This window comes from Condylostylus longicornis, unplaced genomic scaffold, assembly GCF_029603195.1.
Source record: "Condylostylus longicornis isolate FDR11 unplaced genomic scaffold, ASM2960319v2 ptg000013l, whole genome shotgun sequence".
Classification (NCBI taxonomy): Eukaryota; Metazoa; Arthropoda; class Insecta; order Diptera; family Dolichopodidae; genus Condylostylus; species Condylostylus longicornis.
Genome location: NW_026577982.1, coordinates 11,644,732 through 11,668,313, shown reverse-complemented (window position 1 = coordinate 11,668,313; position 23,582 = coordinate 11,644,732). Strand labels below are relative to the sequence as shown.

Here is a 23,582-nt window from a genome sequence, read left to right as displayed (position 1 = left end):
TGCATTTGGTCAAACTGTTTTAATGGTTATTTGATTTTATGAATGTAGTAAATTTACTGTAAATATTTGAAAGTGGATATTCTATAATAATTTTTTTTCACCATTATTACAACGTTTTTTTCATGTTCAAGGTTTGCGTCTTTGCTTAAAATTGTTTTGGTATTGCAGAAGAATTTCAAATATAATTTGATGGTGAGTTGAAATTGTTCTCAAGTTTTTAGTATAGTGTACCCTAAATTAACTCATAAAGGTTCATCACAATATTTCTTGCCAATATTATACTTTCTATCTAATTGATTATTAACTGTTGAACAGTGTTCCCACTTGGTAAAAACAAAATGTATCCAATTTCGAGGAAAAAATGTATCCAAAATGTATCCAACCTCATAAAGCAGAATTTTTATACCAAGCCGTCCTATTGTTGGTTTTTTTATTTATAGTAAATTCTTTAAGAAATCACATACAACTTCTATTATATTTTAAATGTGTTAAAAGTTAAGGTCAGAAAAAACAAATGCATATATGCCTTCTGTAGTTGTTGCACTATGTGCTAAAGACAATTCACCATTAAAACGGAAAAATTTTAAAAAATATGTACAGCCAATGCATTTTCTATTACAACTAGCTTACTCCAAAATATTTCTGGTACGTTCTTGTCTAAATGTTCTAGATTTGAATACAGGAAGAGGCAGCACTCATTTAATAAAGCAGATTTCTTACTTTCTTCTAGTAAACTCGGAAATCTGCTTAGAAATGCCAGCAAATAACACTTTTGAAAGATAGAGCAATTACGCGTTTTAATATTAGCAGCATTTTAACAGTTTTGTAACATTTATTTAGTGTTTAGAGAATAAATGTATCCATATTTCAGCAAAATTTTGAAATGTAGCCAATTTCGGCATTTTATCAGATTTGAGTATCTTTGTATCCAAGCTAAATTTAAAGCAAAAAATGTATCCAAATGGATACAATTGTATCCAAGTGGGAACACTGCTGTTGAATACACGTTTAAATTAATATTTTGAAATAAAAGCCGAATTAGAAAATAGCAACAAAAATGTTTAATTTTATTTTATATTTAATATTTTTTACACACACATATATGCATACATACATATAAGTATATTGAGAATTTGAGATTGTAAAGTATAATAATTATGTTCCACGATATGTGGAATAACCAAATGGATTAAGTAATAATGGAATATGATAATGTTGTTTTGATCCACATTCAAAAACTATTTCAACAAATGGATATAAATATCTTGTATGATAACGTTTAAAATAATCACTTGTGTCAAAATTTAATTTATAATAACCAGGTTCAAATTCTTCGGCAATTATTAATTCTGGACATCTTCCATCATCATTTGTTGCAGATTGACTTATTTTTCTCCATTCATTTGTTGTCTCTTGTAATTTATAGAGTGTAACAGGAACATTATCAGCAGCTAAACCCCTTGAGGTATCTAAGATATGAGTTGAAATTGTTATTTTTGACATTCTTGCTGCAGTTTTTTGTAAATTTGGTCCCTGTATAATTATAAAAATTGTTATTAAAATAATGTATAAAAAATGCATTTTGTTATAATTTTAAATTTTATTAATTTTTTTGTAATTTCTTGTAAATGGTTTTTAGTAATTATGAAAATTAAATGAGTTTTATTATGATTTTTATACTAAAAATGGATAAGTACCTCTTGAACTCGTAATTTGTAACGAGCATGTGTAATGCAACTCATAATTATTAACAATGGCGCTTTATTACAAAACAAATTAAAAATACTAAAAATTTAAAGTGGTTTATCTTAAGTTTTTGATATTTAGATAAGAAAATCTTATTTATTTTATTTATTTTTCATATCACTTTTGGAATATAATTCTAAAATATTGTGACAAGAAGCTAATGAAAAATTCTTAATTATTACTTTTATACAAGATTCAAAATTAAAGTGAGAATAAAATAAATATTTGCATATTAAAGATAAGAGAATAAATAATAAGTGTTAGAATTGTTCATTTTTTAAAAGTATATAGAGGGTGTTTTTACCCTTGTATAAGAAAAAATTTTTTTGAGTAAATTTTGTAATTTTGGCAGATTATTTTGTCGAAATAGTAGGCCCAATGTTCTAAATACATTTATGTATTATGTATAACATTTATGTATAACAGTTTATAGTAGTTTCACAAAATTTAATTATATTTTAAAATTAATTTAGTTTTTTGGTAGCATCTTTGAAATACCCTGTATATATGATAATATTTGAATTTATTAAAATTTTGTTAATTTGTTCAACCATATATATGCGCACATTAGACGATTTAGTAGATAAGTAAAGTGAAATGTGCTGCTTTAGAGAACCCAAAATATGATTCAATTTGTTTTTCGTTATTGAAGGTAGAATAAACCAAAATAAATTTGTTGTTTCTAGTAATCTAATTACATAGGTGTATACGAACGTGATAAAAACCAATCTACTATATACGTAATTATGCTAAAAAGTTCCTAGCAAATTGTTATATTTTCTGACCAATGATTAATGCTCAAGATATAACTGAACTGGATGAACTAGATTAGTGAAATGGATGGTGATCTAATTTACTTCAAATAACTATGAACAGCAGCATGGTTTACAATTTATAAATTTAATACAAGTTTCTTGACTTACAAAATGCAGTAATACGGTATTAAAACACAATTCAGCTTACAAGTATGAATTGCTGAATTGTTTATACGGTTTTAATACACAATTCAGCTTATAAGTGTGAATTGCTGAATTGTGTATTAATACCGTATTACTGCATTTTGTAAGCCAAGGGATGCTAATTAAGAATATAAATACTTCATTTCTTCAGTATATAACACATAACACTAACAAATAAATATGCATATGTTTATACAATATAAAAATATATTTTCATATATGTATATGATAAATAAGAATATGAGTCCAAAAACCTGTTAACTTTGTTAAAATATTGAATTACATAATAAAGAAAGTTTATTAACAAAGTTTTTAAATAATTTTTTAAGGAAACCATTAAAATTATATTTTAATTATAAAATAAAAACGAGAAAATTTAAAGTTGATCGTGTTAACTCTGTGATATTTGTATATGAATATATTCTTTATAAGATAGCTTATATGACAGTTTTATATAAAACCTCTCATATGGTTCTTCTTAACATTAAAATAATTTTTTAGCATCTAGTAGACTTAGTCTTGTTACCAAATTCATTTAAACAAAATTTGAAAGCTGTTAGACACTTTGTAGCCTGTTCAAGGTAAAAGTAATATATTTTAAAAGTTGTATGGCAGTTTACTTAAATCAGTACTTCAATTAATTGCAAATAAAATATAGTTTGTTCCTATTTATAACAAATATATAAATAATTAGATTGCAAAACGGATAATTAACTTTATAAATGGATTGCTAAATTTATAATACTGCTTTAAATAATTGTTCGTATACGAGAGTTATGAAATTTTAGTTAAAATTTTTGGAGTTTTTTTTTAAATTGCTTTGAAAAAATAACCCTATTCTATAGTCTTGTTTGTTTTTTTGTAATGTGTTAGGGTTTATTATTATATATTTATGCTGATATTACCCGTACGGTGTTATAAATTTGCCTTACCGATTCTAACGTTAAGAGTCATAATAATCTGAGTTATAGACACAGGTGTATCTTTTTGATCAGTTTGAAATTATGAGTGAATTTAATAATGTCTGTCCATCACTTTCAAAAACTAATTGAGCTAAACTTACCAAATTTTTCACAAATGATTTATGATAGTAAATGCCGGGACCTTTATTGAAATTGGACCCTATTGGAGATATTTACCTATATTTGAGACAATCTTAAAGTTATAGTAACGAAATTTCGTACAAGCAAATATATTACTAGAGCTGGTAGGTATGATAAAAATCGTTGAAATTTCTTGACTTCTTGTAGTAGCTGCTATAAAGCTTTAATAGTTATTTGGCTATATCTTAGAAACTATTGAAATTATATTTGCATAAATTGATGTAGTAATCAGAAACTATTATTTTCGTGCGGATGTCTGAAGGGGGTATTATGAATTCGCCAATAGGATAATGATTTACTCCACTTTTTCTCGATTTATTTAGTACTTACTCATGTAGGTACATTATATGTATATGCGTAGGATACATAATTAAGTAACGGTAACATATTACGCTGAATAATTCACTTGCTCATGCATCTATATTTAATTGTTATTTCCCGTTTGTCACTTTGGGAGTAATAAAAAGCAGTTGACGCAATTTTCATAATACCAATATAAAAAAATCAGAATGACAAGATGAAGAAATTCGACAAAAAATTTCGCGAATAAAAAAAGTAGAAAATCCGTAAGCTGATCAGTAAAATATCCTTTGGTCAATGCTTATTTAAAAAAAAAAATCCTTTTATTTTTTTATTGTAAAATAGGTAGAGGATTAAAAGTATACAAAAAATGTGAACAATCACTTTTTATCAGTTTGTTTTATAACTGAGTACAAACTGTGAGTAGATTTTAGTTTCTTTTTTCTTTTTGTCATCAAAATTAATACTATTGAAAGTACTTAACTAGTATTGAACCTTATATTTTGGTTTTTAAATTGATATACGATAAAAAAGTCAGAGGAATTAAAACCAAACTGATTAAAATATTTTTGTTTCGGTGAAAATCAATTTAAGTAGAACGATTTTAGATTTTAAAAATTATGTTAAAGAGAAAAATGTTTGCAGTTTTGTTATTAACTTTATGCTTTGGTAATGAAAAAATTTTCCAGCTTTTTGGTAAATTTGAAAATATTTAAATAAAATAATTCCACAATGCACTAATTATTTAAATTTTCTATTTCAAAATTCAGGATTAAATTGAATTTAACAATTTATTACTGCAATATGGAACTAAAGTTATTAAGATGCAAAGTAATTCCATTGCATTCTAAGTTTAGACGATAGATTTTCAATTTGTTCGAGATTTTTAAGTTTTTTTTTTTAAATTTGGTAAAAAATCGAAATGTTTGTCCGTCCACCTGTCCACGTCCTTGTTTACAAAACTTCTACACAAATTAATCTTCACTGAAAACTTTTTTCTAAAAAGAAAGCTCTTATTTATCTGCCTCTAAAAGTTATAGCGTCTAAAAATCTGAGTATCGGATCACTAAGTGATATTGATAATAATTCTCGTAAAAAGTAATTTTAATTATCATATAAAAATGATTCGTATCTATAATAAAATTTTTGGAAATTACAAATAACACTACTACTTAGTCTTTCGATACTTAGAACAATTCCCAGTAATTCGATGCTTAGAATAAAATCCAGTGATTCGATATTTAGAGTAGAGCCCCTTTATTCTCCCTTTATACCCGTACAAATGTATGTTCGAAGGGTATACTAAATTTGCCTCACCGTTTGTAACGCTAAGAAATAATGCTCCGAGATATAGACTCAAGTGTATGTTTTTGATCAGCGTCGAATTCTCAGTTGATTTAGCTTTGTCTGCCCGTCTAACCGCCCCAACGATAAATTAAAAACTAATTGAGCTAAGTTCACCAAAATTTCACAAATGATTTATTGTAGTAAGTACCAGAACCCTATTTAAATTGGAGATGATCAGGGTACTGGTTCGGGTAGCTGCCATGCAACATCAAAATTATAGTTTCTGAGATATAATAGTTATATCTCAGAAACTTTAAAAGCTGTGGTATTAAAATTTTACACAAATGAATAAATTGGTAGGGCCAATGTGTTCCATAAAAGTCGTTGAAATTACTTGACACCTTCTGGTACCTGCCATACAACTTCAACAGTAGTTTGGCACACACAATTCTATTTTTTCTCGTTTTCCTATTATTTTACTCTTAAATTTTTAAATTCAATTAATCATTTTAAAAATTTTTCATGAATAAAGTGTGACTAGAATTACTAAGTTATTTAAATCGTCATAAGGTAGACTGAGCAAAATTCGCCTTAGCAGATTTTTGTATTTCAAAAATCTTTTTAAAAAATTTATGATTAAATAGAACTTAAAATATCCTTAAAAGGATTTAACAATTATTTTAAATATTTTGGTTTTTTTTTTTCTTTTTACATACATAAATATTAATTATTAAAGAAAATTTACATATATAAAATCCTTTAAATACTTATACGAGGTCACATAAAGCACATTGAATCGTAAATTTAGAACAAATGGTTTAGGCATAGCACTATATATACATATAATATGTATATGCGTGTAGATAAAATTTTTTCTTTGAAAAACTGTAGAAAAAAATTACGATCAAATATTTGAGAATAGTGGATAAGAATTTCTTCTTCCTTTTCAATATCCTTATTTGATTTTTATTATCATGTTCCTTTTGTATTCTTTATTTTTATTACAAAAAGAAAAAATTCCTATACCACAATTATATTAGGGCAGATTAACCTCTTCCGTCTGACAGATTTTTAAAAATTATGAAAAAAATTCATTCAATTCGCCACTTGAGTTGAACCAGTTTAAAGGGTGAAAGATTGACAGCTTATCGGATAAAACCATTGATTATTAAAAGATTGCTTAAAAGTTATATTTAGCAAAATGTTATGGCAATCGGGGTTGTACATGACCGGATCGGATTTTCAATTTGCTTAGTGAATATTCCTTTATTGTAAAATATTATTAACATTTTCAGCTCATAATTTATAGGCATTGTCACAAATAATAAAAAAGTTGCCAACTTCTGCTTATGAATAACAATTTACAGACGACTTACAAACAATATGTAAATTCGTGACTGTTTTTTTTTTTCCCATTCAATCTCGAGTATGCTTATGTATTTTTTTTTTTAAGATACAATATTTCGGATCCACAATAATAAAATATAGGACTTGGGGAACAACAAATAAAAGAAGAAAAAAAAAAGGATTTATGTGTGTCGTAAAGAATTAGATTTTTTATTGAATTTTAATATTATCGATTTCTTTCAAATTTATTATGATTTGAATTTTTGATATCACAAAATAAAAAAATTTCTATTTATTTTTCTTCCATACACAAACCACCATATGTGTATAAAATTCAGTAGAGTTATTAAAAAAAAATAATAATATAAAATTAATGCACACATTTTTTTTTTGTCTTATTTAAAATTCAATTTAATTCTTATGTAGGCCGAATTTTTTTTTACAATTAAATGCAAATTTTAAAACAAAAGAAAATAAAAAATTTTATTTAATTTAATTTATTTAAATTTTTTATTTTATTTTCGCGAATATTTCTTATATTTCTTTGGGAAATTTTTAAGTATAATTTGTTTCTTAAAATTTTTCAAAATTCAAATGAAAATTTTCTCATTAAATATTAAAATATTTTCTTTGAAATATTTTGGTTGAATTCAAATTTATGTTTTTGTAAAGCTGAAAAAATATTTACATAACGTAGATGTTTTGTAAATTTAAAAAAATTAATTTTTGAATCAAAATTATTCGCTTAATACAACATGCAAATCTGTATTAATATTTTTATTATTTGTGAAGATTTGGAAACTCATTTTGACTTCAATCAGACATAAATATCAAACTCTTGAGTACAACAACTCTTGGGATCCTACCTGAAAAGAGCAATAAAGCAAGCCAATGGCAGATGTGAAAACGGGGTGACGTGCCGGGCCACCAGGCAACTTTGGGTTAGGCTGAATCTGTGTCGCACGGCGGACCTGTTTTTCAATCAGAGAGTTCACGGATCTGGGAACTGCCTGATTGACGAACACGCCAGGAGGATGGGATGCCCCGCTAACGATCTCTGCAGTAGCCGGTGTGACGAAGAGAAGGAGGAGACAGTGGCTCATTTTCTGTGCTCATGCCCAGCTTTGTCATGGAAAAAGCGGAGTTTCTTTGGGTCGCATTCCTTTTTGCGAATTACGGACCTGCGAATGTAAATGCCAGAAACTTAAATCGATTTATAAACGACTCGGGCTGGTTCACGTGAGGGTGGGGACATGGAGATCCAATGGCAGCACAACGGTTTTATTAGAGTTTTAATTTTTAATTCAAATTTTTTATTAAATAATTTAAATAAGTTCTAATACAATTAAATTCAATTAATTATTCATTTGCAAATTTTAATTCACGTATACAAATTATTTTAAGCATTTACAATAAATTTTAGCAGCAACAAGAAGAAAAATATTTAATAAAGCAACTACCTGCTCCGTTGATCGAAGAGCATATAGAAAAATGTATGCTCTTACTCTAATTCTGTTGTCATCCGGCTCATTAATCATTAGTGTGTTGGTGTTATTGTTATTATTTTAAATTTTATACACAAGTGCTTCTCTATAGGAAGAAAATTTATTGCATATTTTTAGTTTTTTGAAAATTTTAATAAAATATTTTATTTAAATTTTCAATAATTTTCGTATTTCTACAATAATATTCGAAATATCGAAGATTTTCATTTAAGAAAAAATATAATTATAGTACATTAATTATTCTTTTAAATTGTACTTAGCAAACAACAACATCAAATTAAAAATTATTGCATACTGAAGACAATGTCAAAAAAAATTTTCGCCTTAAAAGCATTTTCACTTAACTGTATATCAATAATTATAAGAACAAATAAGATCCTGTTAAATGATGTATTTGCCCTCTTTTGTTCATTTTGCAGATTATACCTTCCATATGCATGTGTATGTAAAGGAAAAAGAATAATGAAATTCTCGTATATTCCAGCTTTACTTTCATTTTATGTGTTCAAACAATAGTATTACTGTTGTTACTATTAATAGTATTATGATAGTAGAATTTGCAATTTGGTAAAAGAATGTATGTGCATATTCCGATATTGCAAAAATTTTGCGATTCATTCAATTTTTATTCAATTTGATCACCTTTTATATATTTTTTTTTATAGATTATTATTAATCAAATATTATTGTATTCTTCCTCAATTTATTATCCTTAAGGATATTATTATATTTTTATATTATTTACATATTTATACTTACATATATTTATTGTTATTTTTCTGCATCATAAAATTTAATTTTTCTGTATTCTTGCAGGAAAAAAAAAATCGCTATACAAAAAAATTTTACATACAAATTTTGGAGCTTTAACAAAAAGGATATGCGGTAGGTGAACAAGTAAAATTTCTTTTCTCCTCATATTTTTTTATCATTTTGAAAAAGAGTCAATGCGTGATGAAAAAACTGTTTCCTCTATACATATATCCTTTTACTATATATAAAATTTTAAAGATAATAAAATGAAAACAGTAGTGGCCAGGTAAATGGGACAATGTACGTAAAAAAAAACAGTCGCAATAGTTTGAGACCGACATATACTGAATTGCAAGCTGTAACAAAATTAGAGAAATATGCAAACGTCGCCTTAAAAATATAACATTTATAATAATGAAAAATGAAAATCTTTTAAATTTTAAAGTCATGTGTCTTCGAAATCTAAAAAGATTATAACTAACGCGAATATTCAGAGAAAGCAATTGTCCTGACGTTTTAAAACATTTTCTTAAACGCCTATATCTAATAGAGGAACGGAGGTTTTTACTTAAAATTTGAGAATGAGAAAAAAAAACAGTTGATTTACTCGGAAAGTCTCTGTAACTCGGAAACTATTGAGCTGTAGGAATGATCTCCATACAAAAATTTTTCTGACTCATGAGAATTTTTACAACAGCATGTAGCAGCGCCTTTAGATAAATAAAATTAAAACATATTTTAAGACATATTTAATTGTTTTGAACAAAAGCCTTAATTACAATTTTTGTGCAATTTCTAAACAGAATACAAAAATATGTGTAGCACATAACGAGATTTCATATGATTTGGAAATAGCAAATGTCAGTAATGTACAGCATTGCAGACATTCAAATTGGACGATGTGCAAAAGTTTGTATATTTTTTTTGGATAATTTTTCAAAATTCTGAATTAGAAATTAATTAGATATTAATTTTTTTTATTTTAGGAACATTGTAAATTTGGGAAGATTTTTAGAAAAAATAAAAACTATAAGAATGAAACACGATATATTAACAAAAATTTTAACTTTAACAGGTCTTGTTGTATTGTACACTAAATGAAATATTCACAATTTTTAAAAAACAATATTAAAAATTAATTTTAATATTAAAAATAAATATTTCTTCTAAGGTTCGGCAATAAATGAAAATAGGTTTAAATATTTCGAAATGTTTGTCGGGAGAACGAACAGAAGATTGAAGAATTTCGCCAAGAAGAAATTTTTTGTATCTGTAGAGTTTTAACAAATATAAGACGGCATTTTCATTTCACAGAAATGAATAAAAGAAAACTATTTTAATTTTTAAAAATAAATTATAAAATCAGGTTTCCCGACCATGTATAGTGACTCTACTTAACATGATTTTTATAAAATTATTTCGGCTCGAATCTTGTACTGAATCTACAGTTTTACAGTTTTATTTTTTTTAAAATTAATGTGTCCTTTTTAGATGGCCACCAGTGTAAGTTAGATGAAAAAAATGCTTAAAACTTTATTTATGCATTGGAAATAAATTTTTTTTTGTATTTTTCGGCAAATTTCTTTTTGTATTTTTATTATATATATAAAACATGAGTGTCTATACATGTGTATGTATCTACACGTATATTTCAAGATTGTGTATGTATAGGTCCTGTCGTAAAAGTTTTCGCTAAAAATTTCCAATGAATTTTTAAAATTAAAGAATAAAATGATAAAATGAAAATTTTATATACATACTCACTTATTATTAAATATACACATTCAATTATACATATGTATACATATATACAAAAGTTTATTTAAAATTCATCAAATTTTATTTGATTTTCATTTTGATCTTATTGAAAATTTTGTTTAGAAAAAACAGTTTTTCTTTTTTTTTTTTGTTAATGAAAATCAAATTAAGATCACATTGAGGATTTTTATATTGTTAAAATGAAAATAAATTGATTGGAAAAAGGAAAAATAAAATTTTAAAAATTTTTTAAGAAAGTTAAACAAATTTTTGCCTTTTATTGGGAAATTATGAAAATTATTAATGAAATGTCCTCGAACAATATTTAAGGCCTAGTTTTGTGTAAAAAGAGTTTGCACTTGTCTTTTGTATTTAAAGTTTTTTATTTTGTCATGGGTGGTTCATTTTAAAAGTATTGACAAAGTTCATTTCTGTGGCAATTTACCAAAACCCGATAACCCATTTTTTTGGGCAATTTGAGCTAGTGATAAAAATAAAATCTTCATTTAAAAATACCCCATGAGTTAATTTAAAAAATATTAAAAGTTGTTAAATCCTTAACCAGATAAACCTAACCAATCCATTTTACAAAGTTGCCAAAACCTAAATTTTACCTTGTCGATATTTACAAATTTCGTGATATCGGGTTTTGGTAAATTTTCACAGATTTCCAATTTTAAAATTCTATTATTTCTAAACCAATGATAATGTCAGTAATTGGAATTGAAACTTTTGTTGCGTTTAAACGGAAACAGTTACTTTCAAAATAAACCATCCATATAATATGAAAAATTTTTAATAGTGCCCGAAACACTATAAAATCTAAATGGGACCACCAAATTGCACCGATAGTTCACCGATTAGACCGAAATACACTATGTATAGGAAAGAATATAAAATAAAATTGGTTTATAGGATGAACTTTTTCCTTAAGTAGGTGAGAATATAACTTTTACACAAAGGGGCAAAACGAAAGAGAAAAAGCTTCTTGCTTTTGCATTCAACGACAAATAAATTATACCTTTTATGTATATACGTTATTAATTTTTAGGGGTTAGTTGTCAAAAACAACCGTCAATCGACGAACAAGGAAATACAGCCCAAAATTTTAAAAATCCGAAAGCATGGTTAAGACCAAATAAATGTAATTTTAAATACAATAAGTTCCTAAGTACGTCTATTAATAATAAGCTATAACTAACATCCTTCTGAAATTTAGTGTAATTTTTACCACAAATTTTAGAATTGCAATTTGTTTAAATTGATTAATTGAAGTCAAAGAAAGTTGGGGATTAATGTACATTAAATTAAAATACATTAAATGTATGAACTCGTGTATGTATGTATATATAAACTAAGCCAGCTACATATGTATATTCTTATTATTATGTTAATTTTATTATACTCGTACTTGTTACATCCTTTTATTTATTTTCTTTCTTATATTCTTTCTTGTTCCTTTTGAATGTGATGCGAAATAATTTATTGTTAACGCTCCACACATTATACATACACATGTGTAACTTTATCAAAAAAACAAAATTATTAAAAAATATTCAACATTTTGGTTTTTCTTTTTATTTCCTCCCGCTGACTGTTTAGTGACTACTTTGCGCACAATAAGGGAGGTTATGTGATAGCACCAATTTTCGGATATCGAGTTTTCATAGTCGGGAATAGAAGGAAAGGGTAAATAAACTTTTAAAAAGGTACTTTTGGGGAGATATCGGTTTGTGTGTGCACGCATGTATCTCAAGTTCGTCTATGGAACAAATTTATCAACTTTTGGGACCAGAACTCAGAAACCGAATTAGGAGCCGATTTTAGATTATTTCCTAAGCAACGGTTTGATTGAATTTCTTAAAATTTGAAATTTATGTTTTGGTTGTTAGCGAAATCATCTGGTGAACTTTTCAGGGTATTCGGATGGCACAAAATCAAATTGTAATCAGAGCCAAATTTACACTTTTCTAAAAAAAAGTTTGCTAGCTTCCTTAAAATTGAAAGGAAGTGTTCAAAAGGCATTTCCAAAATCTTCTGTAACACTTTCATTAAACCAAAACACACATTGCAGTCGGTTATGTGCTGACTAAATCATATTTTTTATATTATTTTCCTTATGTAATAAACCTTTACGACATTTACTTTTATTATGAATTTTTAAGAAATTTCAAAAGAATTTGTAAATTTTCTACGTATATACAAATTTGCAGGAATTGATGTAAAAATTTAGTTTTACAATAAAAAGAAGATGAAGCACACATGATGTTTTTTTTTTACATTTAACCGATTAACATCATTTTATGTATGTTGAAGCTGACTTGATTGAATAGGGAAATCGAACAAATTTTCTGCTTTGCAAAAATAATAATTTGTAATTTGGCAATTCAAGTTTAGAGTTTGATTTATTATAATAAAAATGGAAGTTTGGTGGAGCTAACAGTATAGAGTAGAGAAAATTTCTTAAAACTTATTTTAAGAAGACGAAAAGGGGAACAGACAGACCAATGTATCAAAGGGCTGAGAGAATAAAATTTTGTATTATAATAAGCATTTAATAAAAATTCAATAGTGTTTATATGAAATTAATTTTCTTAATTAAATATATAATTTAAATTTTGTATAAGGTTAGTATGTCAACTATAACAAATATAACAAATGTATAAACGGCATATACACATACTTACATTATATCATATTACAAATTTCTAGAGAATTTATAGGTACAAAATGAATTTATGGTAAAAAATAGTTTATTTTTGTAAGAAAAATAATTAAAATAGTCAAATAATTATTATAAGCAAACATACACAGGGTGGTCCTATGTAAGCGTTAAAGCTCTTGGCAGGCGGTTTTTTTGATAACTGTAAAAAAGACGACTATATTAACGAAAAATTTGAATCTTGGACTTTTCTATAATATCTAGTCGTCTATTTTACAGGTATCGAATTACTACTGACATAAATTATCACTTTGCCTGAAAAATAGCATGTGTGCCATGAAAGTTATGTAGAGAAAATTTGTAGAGGATGAGAAGATGTAGTGCATTGAGAAAACAAAAATTGCGGACTTTTTTCAGATAATTTGCGTTTTTTTTTTAATTTTCTGTTTTTCAATTCAAGATTCTGTGTTGGAGCAACTCTTACTTGAAAACGGTACTTCTGATACCAATCATCGGCATATTGTAATGTAGGTCAAAATTTTACTTTAGCTTCAACAACTTCGAAACTATGAGGGATGTTCGTCTGACAGAATTTTTTCAATCTTTTTTTTCCTTTCTGAACCCCCCAGTACTACTCCCAGTTTATTTGTAATGAACATCCCGAGAGCTTTAGCACTTGGACCGGACGACTCTGTATATGTATTTTGTAGAATGATCGGGTGTTTTTTGCTTTTCTATATATTATATAATGCACAATATAAATAAAAATAATTTTATGTATACAATCATAATGTATATGTACGTATATATATATTTACATTATTTACGTTTTCGACGCCAGATGTTTTAAAATTGCAAAATAATTTTTATATAATTTTATAATATTAAAATTATAATTTAATTGCATACAAATGGGGATTTTTTCTCTGTCATATTATTAATGTTTTTGTTGTTATCGTCATTTTTCTTTTTCCCACCAAAAATTTTTTACGAATTATTCATCATAAATTTTTATTAAGCCAAGTAAAAATATTCTTGTTTAAATATTTGAACAAATGTTTTTAATATCATATTAATAATTAATAATAGAAATTTAGGGTTTTTCTGGGGGTGGGAGGGGGGGAGGGGGTGGAATTCAAAATACAATATTATATGTATACAAGTTAACAACGGATTAAATAACTGTTATATTACAAAAACATGCTTCAACCAAACATATTTTATCGTAAAAAATTTCAACGCTGAGTTTTAGGAATGAAGAATAATTTTAATTTACGAAAATCACCCAAAATGAAATTTTTTAATCAAGCAATTTTTATATTTTAAATTAGCTAGAATTTAGATTTAGATTTTAGTCTTAGAGTTTTAATTACAAATAATCAAATTGCATTTTAATTGGAAGTAATTTGTGTCTTAAAATAAAATTGAATTATAAATGCTCTTCGTTTGGTAAATTAAAAAATATATTATAATCACAGAGCTATACATATTTATATACGAAAATGGAAGAAAAATCCAGATTTTAGTTTACGATATTGACTTGATGACTGTTACCATTGCCAGCAATCGAAAGACAATTCTTGGGAATTGTTTTAATCAAATTGTTTCTTGTTAATGGTTTTGATATTTTATAAGTTAATTATATCATTAAGTTGCACAAAAATGTTTTAAATAATAAACCAAGGCCGCAAATCCCAATGAAATTTATTTTGATTGTAGCGGTTCAACATAATTTTGTATAATTTTGGTTAAACAATTGAGAATTTTACATTTTTAATTTTTCTTTAATGTAATCAACTATAATTAATTCCTTAAATTTTTCAGCGTAGTCTAAAGGCGTTATGCCATCTTCATCGTTAATTTCTAATTTCGCAGTCTTTTCTTCTACTAAATATTTTACAATATCAAGTTTTCCAGCTCTTATAGCATAATATAATGGAGTTCTTTGAAACCAATCTAAACCATCCACATCACTACTTTTATTTATTAAAATTTCAATAATATCTTTATTTCCGATTTCTGCTGCCAGATGTAAAGGCATACAACCTTTATAATAATCTACAAAATCTGGTAGTGAACATTTAAATAAATCTTTAGAATAATGTAATAATTGATAGTTGGGACGAGCTCCATTGTTAAGTAAAATTTCAATTGCTTCCATATTGCTATTATAAACTGCATAATGTAATAACGAACCAAAATTTTCATCATAGCTATTTAAAATACTTTCAATAAAATTAGAATCTATTCTGTTTAATATAGTTTTGATTTCGTCATAATTTCTATTTTTCATTTCATTAAAGATTTGAAGGAAATTATCGTTGAGTTTTTTCAATAATTCCAAAATTGTTGCAGAATGCTTCAAATAACGCGAAGAGTTTTCTAACACTTCGTTTATGTGTTTATAATTAAAATAATTGAAATATGACCAAGCCTGTATTAGATTTTCAATAGTTTTTTTATTATTAAACTGGGATAAAATATTTTGTAGTTCATCATCAATTTTAATGCTTTCTAAATTGAACATATTATATAATTCATCAATTTTGTATTTATTATTGGTAGTTTGAAACCCTGGAAATCTACGAAATATTTGATTAAATCTTAATAAATCTTGTTCAAGATATTCTAAAATTATTTCAATATTATTGAAATCTTTTATTGCAAATTTACCAACTAGATATTGTAAGATGATAGCATTATGATCAAATGAAGAAGGTAAAACTTGTGGCGCATATATTGAATTTATAAAAACTTTATTAATTGGAGTAAATTTATTAGAGCTTTGTAATGTAGTAAATTTATTAAAACTTTTTATAATTTTGTCCTTATGAAAATGAAAATTTTCCTTAAATGATCTAAATTCATCTTGCGCATCATTTACATATGAAAGGAATCTGTCAGTTTGTACATAGACCATCTTAAGAATTGGTGAATTTCTTATGTGATCTTTAGTACTTGGAAAATTATCTAAAACTCTTGGAAATAGGTAAAATAAAGTTTGTGTTTTGTGTTTTATTTCGAGTCCATCAGCCTTTTTTGTAATTTTCCAGTCTGTTACTTCTACGTTGCTATTGTGAATATGATATAAAATATGTTTTAAAATTAAATCAGCCGAATTACGATTAGTTTCATTTCCTTGATTTTGTAACCTAAAAACTCGATCAAAAAATTTCAATATATTGTTGACATTTTCCGCATATTTTATTGTTGTAATTTTGGAATATGTATTTAAACAATTAAATCCTATTCCAGATTTCAATAGTTTTTTGATTTTTTGAAATGACTCGGCTACACGTGAATTCACATAAAGATTAGAGATTTTATTATCTAAATTAGAATTTCTAAAAAAGTAACTGATATCATCGATGCTGGTTAGTTCTTCAAATAAAAAATTTATACCAACTGACAGATTTATTCCTTTTTTTATCATCACGTCGATTAAAACTTTGTCATAATTATTGTGAATGATTAAATTGAACAGATAATGAAATGACCATGAATTGTTTTTGAATTGTTTAACCCAATCAATGTTAAGATTTTTTATAAACGATTTAATTGTGTATACTGATGATTTCATAAGATCTTGTAGAGGTACAAAAATGTTGACAAAAGTGACCACATTGATTAGATTTACTTTCACAAAAGTTTTTTCGGCAATACATGAATGGTATCCACCTATAGTTTGGAGCAAATTAAGTTCGTTTGAATCTTTTGTACGTATATCGATGATAAATTTTTCGATAATTTTTTTTAAAATGCTGCTATTACTATTTTTTGCAGCTATCCACAAAACTGTTTTAGTCCATCCCTCATTTTTATGATAATCCTGAAGAAGTCTTTCGTCAAACATATCAATTAATGAATTTGCAATATTCTGGTAGTTCATTTCTGCAGCAATTTTTAAGATATTAATTTTTCTATTTTTAACAAAATTTCGAATTATCAAAAGAGATTGTAATTTGAGTTTCTCATACTTCTTGTACGAAAACACAATCTCAACTATATTCCAAAATAATTTTACTGAGCAATTGTCGGGCAATGATCCTTTGGATAGCGCAGAGAGGAAATAAAGAAAACGCTTTCTTTTAAAAACAATATTGTTAACGGCAATGTCATTCTGTGCTATTGATTGAAAAAATTCACAAATTTGTATTCTGTCCGGAACAAATAAACAGTTAATTAAAGCATTTTCAAAAAAAGCCTTAAAGTTGACATAATTTGTTGATTTAAAAAGATTCCAAAAGTGATCGGCAACGAAATATTCAATGAAAGTTTGATGAAGGAATTGAGGTGTCTCATTTACTACAGACACAATGATTCCTGTTTTCTCTTCCCCTTTTTTAATTTTATTTATCAAATTTTCAATTTTTTTTTTTCTAATTTTTGGAATTAGCGCGTTACATATCGCTTCATCTTTCCCAAATAGGGTATATACGGCAAGAATTCGATGATCTTTTAAAAAGTAATCTTCGTACATTGTTTCAACCAATTTTTCAATAGAATGATGATAATCGGCACAATTTGTTTTTTCTTTAAATTGAATATCGAAATATTTTTTTTTAATAAACTGCTGGTATAAATTGGCCAAATTAAATTTTTCATCTATTTCTTGTTCATCCACATTTAAACTTTCTGCATTGTCACAGACAGAGAATTTTTCAAAAGCTTTTTCAGAAGCAGTCGCTAACATGTTTAAATGCAATGGTGTACCCAGAAAATCCTTTTCATGCAACTCATTTTCTTTATGCTTGATGGATTTTGAAAACTTTAATAGCATGTTATCAATGAAGATGTCAATACGCTTATTTTGATTAAGCGTTATTTTTAAATTTGTTTTCCAAAACTTTTCTAAATACATTTTTTGATCTTCTTGACTAAATGGCTCTATGCGAAAAGCAAATGTATTTAATTTATTTTCCAATTCATTTAAAATGTTATAGTCTCGTGTTGTTATCCATAATTTTTTTAATTGAAGTTCTTTAAGAACTGTTAACATAGCTAAAATTTCGTTTTTATAATGCGGAACGATTTCATCGAAACCATCCAAAAGTAGGATTATCTGATGATTATCATAAAAATAATTGAATATCGCAATTTCTAAGGTAAATAATCCACAATCAGCATTAGTTTTATAATCCTTACCAGAAAAGTCGCAGTTTAATATGTTAGGAAATCGCTTTATTAATTTTTCCATCATCTCATTGGCTTTAAAGGTTTTGGAAACGCAAACTTCACACAAGAATTTTTCCACTTCACTTTTATTGATAGTAACTTTCTGTAAATCACTGTATTGTTTTACGTGATCCAAAAGATTAAGTCTGATAATATACAGTGAGGGGTTTAATGCTTTAGTCTCTTGCGCTAGTTTTGATAATATGGTTGATTTTCCCATACCAGGTTCTGCACAAATGATTCCAATTTTATCTTCAAAATCATTTAAACTTTTTGGCAAATATACCACTTTTTGTAAATTCAATACTTTTCGTAATTTACAAAGGTCGCCGTTAGATCTTTGCCAAATAAGTTTGTCATCGTCTCTTTTAAGCCAATGTATATTTCGAGTTTTATGAATTTTGGTTAAATTTTCATAAATATTTAGGTCAGATGATATAACAATTACATCTTGTTCTTCCTGTAAGTTTTCAAAATTACCTTGTACATTTTCACTATTACTATCCACGATAAAAAAGTTTGGGTCATTTTTAAAAGAAATTTCATCAAAAAGTTCCGCACGAGTCAATTTTCGATCAATATAATGATCTTCCACATAATTAAAATTTAAGATGTTTTTACCAAATTTCATTTTTTGTTTTTTAATAAGTTTTAACAACACTTCGCCGTTAATAAAATGTTTCAATTGCTCATTAACTATAAGCGAACCAAGCAAAACTTCACGTCCTTGGAAAATAATTTTTTCTGTATCTAAAATTCGGTTCTGAGATGCAAGTGTAAGGTTATTAAACCATATACTTTGATATTCTTTATCAAAATATTGATTTTCGCTACTATTTTCAAGCTCATTATCATTTTGAGTTATTAGAATAATTTTTTTATTTTTCACATGTCGCAACGTATTTTCTAATTTACTGTAAAAATATTTTAACTTGTTTTTAATTTCCGGCATTTCACTTTCAATTACAAGAAGATTAATTTTATTACAAATGAGTGATTGTTTTAAAAAATCCAAAAGACGATGTGCTGAAACTAATCCAATTTGAAGTGTGACTCTCTGAAGCTCTGGCATACCTTTCAAAATTTGATTAATTTTGATAGCAGTCAAGAGTGGCTGTTGATTTATAATATTTAAAATTTGATTATTTTCAACGTTTTTTTGAAGAAATTGTAACAATTGTTCATCTTTAGAATTTAAATTAAATGTTATATCAAAATTTTCCATATAGATTCCATAATCTAGAGTAACACCGGCTAATTTCAATTCACATAATTTCCGTGTAGCATTTTGAAATAATTTTCTACCGACTTCCCCTGACATATATTGGTCATGTCCTTGGTTTTTTAACCAATCTAACATATTATCAAAAAAATCCTTATATATGTAATCTGTTTCGAGAAAATTAAACTCCATGCCAATATCATTTGCAATAATTTCACCCAATTCCTTTTCATTAGGGTTATTAACGGCGAACACTAAACTCTTTAAAAATTCTTTGATGTCGTCTTCGTTGAAATTTTTTTGATTTTTTGAAAATTCTCCTGTTGCCTTGCGTTTTCTTTGTTTTGCTTCCCAATAAAACTCCAACTTTTCGTTTAATATTGGAATTATATTCTCGTTAAATTTATACTGTTTGGCTACTTTTGTTAGGTTCTCATTGTTAAAATCTAAAATAACATTCTTTTCTTTTACTTCTTCAACCATATCTTGCAATGTTTTAATGTTACCCTCCCATTCATAAGTGTCAAGTAGGTCTAGATTGATGTTTGTACAAATAGTTACATTCTTAATACTACCATTCTTGAAAATTGGTTCACTTTTGCAATCTTGAAAAGAAAAGAAATATTTTGGCAAACAATATTCACTCTCTTTTAATAAATCATCAAATTTAATTTTTCTAGATTCATTTTCTTTATGTTTTGCTTGCAAAAGCAAGTATTCCTTTTCGCCGTTTTCGGTTATTTCAAAAACCAAATCATCAAATTTTTTTGCTTCTTCTACTTCTGTTCCCAAACGAAAAGAAAATTGTTTATTTTGTGTTTCCATGTCCATACCGCGTTTTAAGAACAACATTAATAATTTCAGTTGATAAATTTGTCCTTGAAGAGCAGGTAATGATTTTTTACCTTTAATTTGTAATGTGGTTTCAGGCATAATTGATTACTGAAATAAAAAAACATAATTATTATAATAGAATAATAAAGAAGGTCTTCAGGGTATTTGTAATAAAATAAAACATTTTAAAAATATGAAATATTTTCTAGTACAAACCGCAGTTTCTTAGTAATGCACACAGTATTCAAAAATATTTATGAATAACAATTTTCTTCTTAATCATAGAATGCAATTTATTTCGAATATACCTAGCGCTTTTATCTTAGAGTTTTTCCCATTGACAATTATTAATTTTAGTCAAATTTCTACTGTTTTGTGTGCTGAGATTGTAAATTATGCATTGCCTTTCTTGTGTTTAAGTGGAATTAAAAAAAAATTGCAACACAAATTCCTATTTATTTAAAATTGTAGATTTATGCTTGGAAATTTCTTAAGTTTTCTGCTATTTCAACAAATATACTGAAACTTAATTTTTAAGTAAAACTTTGTTCATTGACTAGATCAGAATAAAGACTCCCTTAAAAATTTATAATTTTTTTCTTATTTACCAACACATTCTATATAGTTTGTGTGTTAATGCAACGTTATAACTTAAATAAATTCAATTATTTATCTTAACATAAAATTTTTGTTATAAAAAGTTTTATAAATTTTCATGGAGTTATTTTTATCTTATCGATTGATAGCGATTAAACACATTTCAAAACAAAATAGTTTATTTTGCTTTAATTGCATATTTGCGATTCGGCTATATGTCAAATACAGAGCAAATATCTACTTACGAGTATGTTTGATTTGTTTCGATATATGTATACAGGCACATTGAAAGAAATATTTCCGACTCCAAAAAGTCAAACTCGTATATAAGCAACTCACATAAAATTAAAACTGCTTTATTATAGTAAAATTTTTTTGTTTGCAATTTATGCCTTTAGAAACCCATCAGTTACAAGCAAAAACCTTATATGAACACAAATAAATTTGTTTCATTTACCATTTTCTTCTTTCTTAGTACCGAAAATTAAGAACAATCTATCGTCTGTAAAACAAGCTCTCAATGATAACTCTATGTTGTATGGTTTCGAAGTAGCATTTATTTATATGCAGAAAAAGTCTGATATCTTTTTTTTTCAACAGGCTGTAGCTCGAAAAAGAATATATCTGCCGCACTCCTCCTACAATTTTTTTGCTGGAAATTTATCAAAGAATTATTCCTGAAATAATTTGCTACCTTATGCGAAACCCCCTGTATAACATTATAGTTCTTGTTTGGCTTACTCACCAAATATTTTGCTTCGTTATTAGACTAAAATGATATTATTTTCTAAAAATTCAATAGTATTTTTTATAATTGAAAATAATTTGATTTTTCCGTGCTTTTGAACATATAATCTAATAATCATTAAAATCTAATAATAAAACTTCCTCGGTTTAAAATGTGCGTGAAACGCTTAAAATTTTTTGTAATACTGTGAGATTTTTTTCTGCTATAAAAACTATCAGTTATTGGAAAAAAAAATTTTTGTTATCGAATTTTATCAGTTTTTGACAATTTTTTTAGTGTTAGCACACATCAGTTTTTGACAATTTGAATAGTGTTAGCACACATACGTATTATATTACGTTAGCACACATCAGTTTTTGACAATTTGAATAGTGTTAGCACACATACGTATTATACGGGGCCCAAAACCGCACTGTCACCTCCTAGTGGTGGGCCCCGGTAATGGCGGAGGATAAAGGGGTGATTGAAACGATCAAAGTTACGTTCGTGTCGTGGTCATGTCTCGCGGCGAGCCTCTTACTTTGTGAGTTTCAGCCCTATATCTATACGTCAGCTGACGACAGGCGTCCCAAGTCAAGGTGAAACAGCATATGCCGATGACTGCGTGGCTAAGGGGGAGCTTAGTCGTTAGTATGCGGGCTCTGGATACCTGGCGCCCTCCAGTTTAAACAAGCCTTCCCATGGTATGCCGGGCTTTGCCATGGGTGACTTTACTTTCCCGCGCTATTCGTGGGACCAAAAATGGAGAACATAAACAATAACAACAAAAACAGCAACAACAAGAACAACAACTGTGACAAACACAACAACTGCAACAACAACAATAACAACAGTGACAATTACAACAACAACAACAATACTAAGGACAACATTAATACAAACCCAGTTAGTGCTCAAGGGTCTTCGGAACCAGAGCTTCTCCCGACTGACGCAGAGGAGGAACTCCTTCTCACGCCAGTAGAGGAAAAGGCGGCGCCTCCGATGGAGGCGGATAATCAGGATCCTCTTGGACCTATTATCCAACAAACTGAGGAGGACCTGTAAAGGTTGGACATCAGGGGAAGAAAACAATATTTCTCTGGTGCATCCAAGCGGCGTATCGCGGCTTATATCAGAGATGGCATGTCCCCAGAGGAAACTCGCAGATATGAGAAGAAAAGGCTAGAAAAGCTGAGGGCCCGCGGATCGCGTGTTGTGGCCGACCATCCCCAGAAGAGGGAAAGGTCGGAAAGCAACACCCCTGATGCAGGGCCCTCAAAAAAGAGGTCGATGAAGGGCAATGTTGAGGAAAAGGTCCCTGGGAACATACCTCAACAAAACCCGAAAATGACTTCTTATCGGGATGCAGTAGCACAGGTCAAGGTGGCCATCACTCATAGACTGCATCCAGAGGAAAGGCTATCCCATGTTCAGATGGGGAAAATCAAAGTAGCCATCATGGATGAAATGGATAGGGTTGTGGACTATCATCCACAATTCACTACAGCGTTGCAAAGAGACGGATGGATATCCGTAACATGCAACAATCCAAACACCAGGGAGTGCATAACCAGTGTCTGCAGGAAGATAAAGCCCTTGGCACGGTT

At 27.4% G+C, this 23,582-nt stretch overlaps 2 protein-coding genes across 2 annotated transcripts; both read right to left on the bottom strand.

The window, feature by feature from the left end:
* Positions 1 to 1,038: 1,038 nt before the first annotated feature.
* On the bottom strand, positions 1,039 to 1,754 carry LOC129605595 (5-hydroxyisourate hydrolase). Its single transcript, XM_055515460.1, has 2 exons — positions 1,698 to 1,754; positions 1,039 to 1,533 (listed from the first exon to the last, which is right to left on the bottom strand). The coding sequence occupies exons 1-2, from the start codon at positions 1,740 to 1,742 to the stop codon at positions 1,156 to 1,158; spliced, it is 423 nt and encodes a 140-aa protein (XP_055371435.1). The 5' UTR covers positions 1,743 to 1,754; the 3' UTR covers positions 1,039 to 1,155.
* Positions 1,755 to 14,934: 13,180 nt separating this feature from the next.
* LOC129605150 (uncharacterized) lies at positions 14,935 to 22,132 on the bottom strand. Its single transcript, XM_055514729.1, has 3 exons — positions 21,994 to 22,132; positions 16,094 to 20,759; positions 14,935 to 16,048 (listed from the first exon to the last, which is right to left on the bottom strand). Exons 2-3 carry the CDS (start codon positions 20,748 to 20,750, stop codon positions 15,186 to 15,188), a joined length of 5,520 nt encoding a protein of 1,839 aa, XP_055370704.1. The 5' UTR covers positions 20,751 to 20,759; positions 21,994 to 22,132; the 3' UTR covers positions 14,935 to 15,185.
* Between the last annotated feature and the right edge of the window lie 1,450 nt (positions 22,133 to 23,582).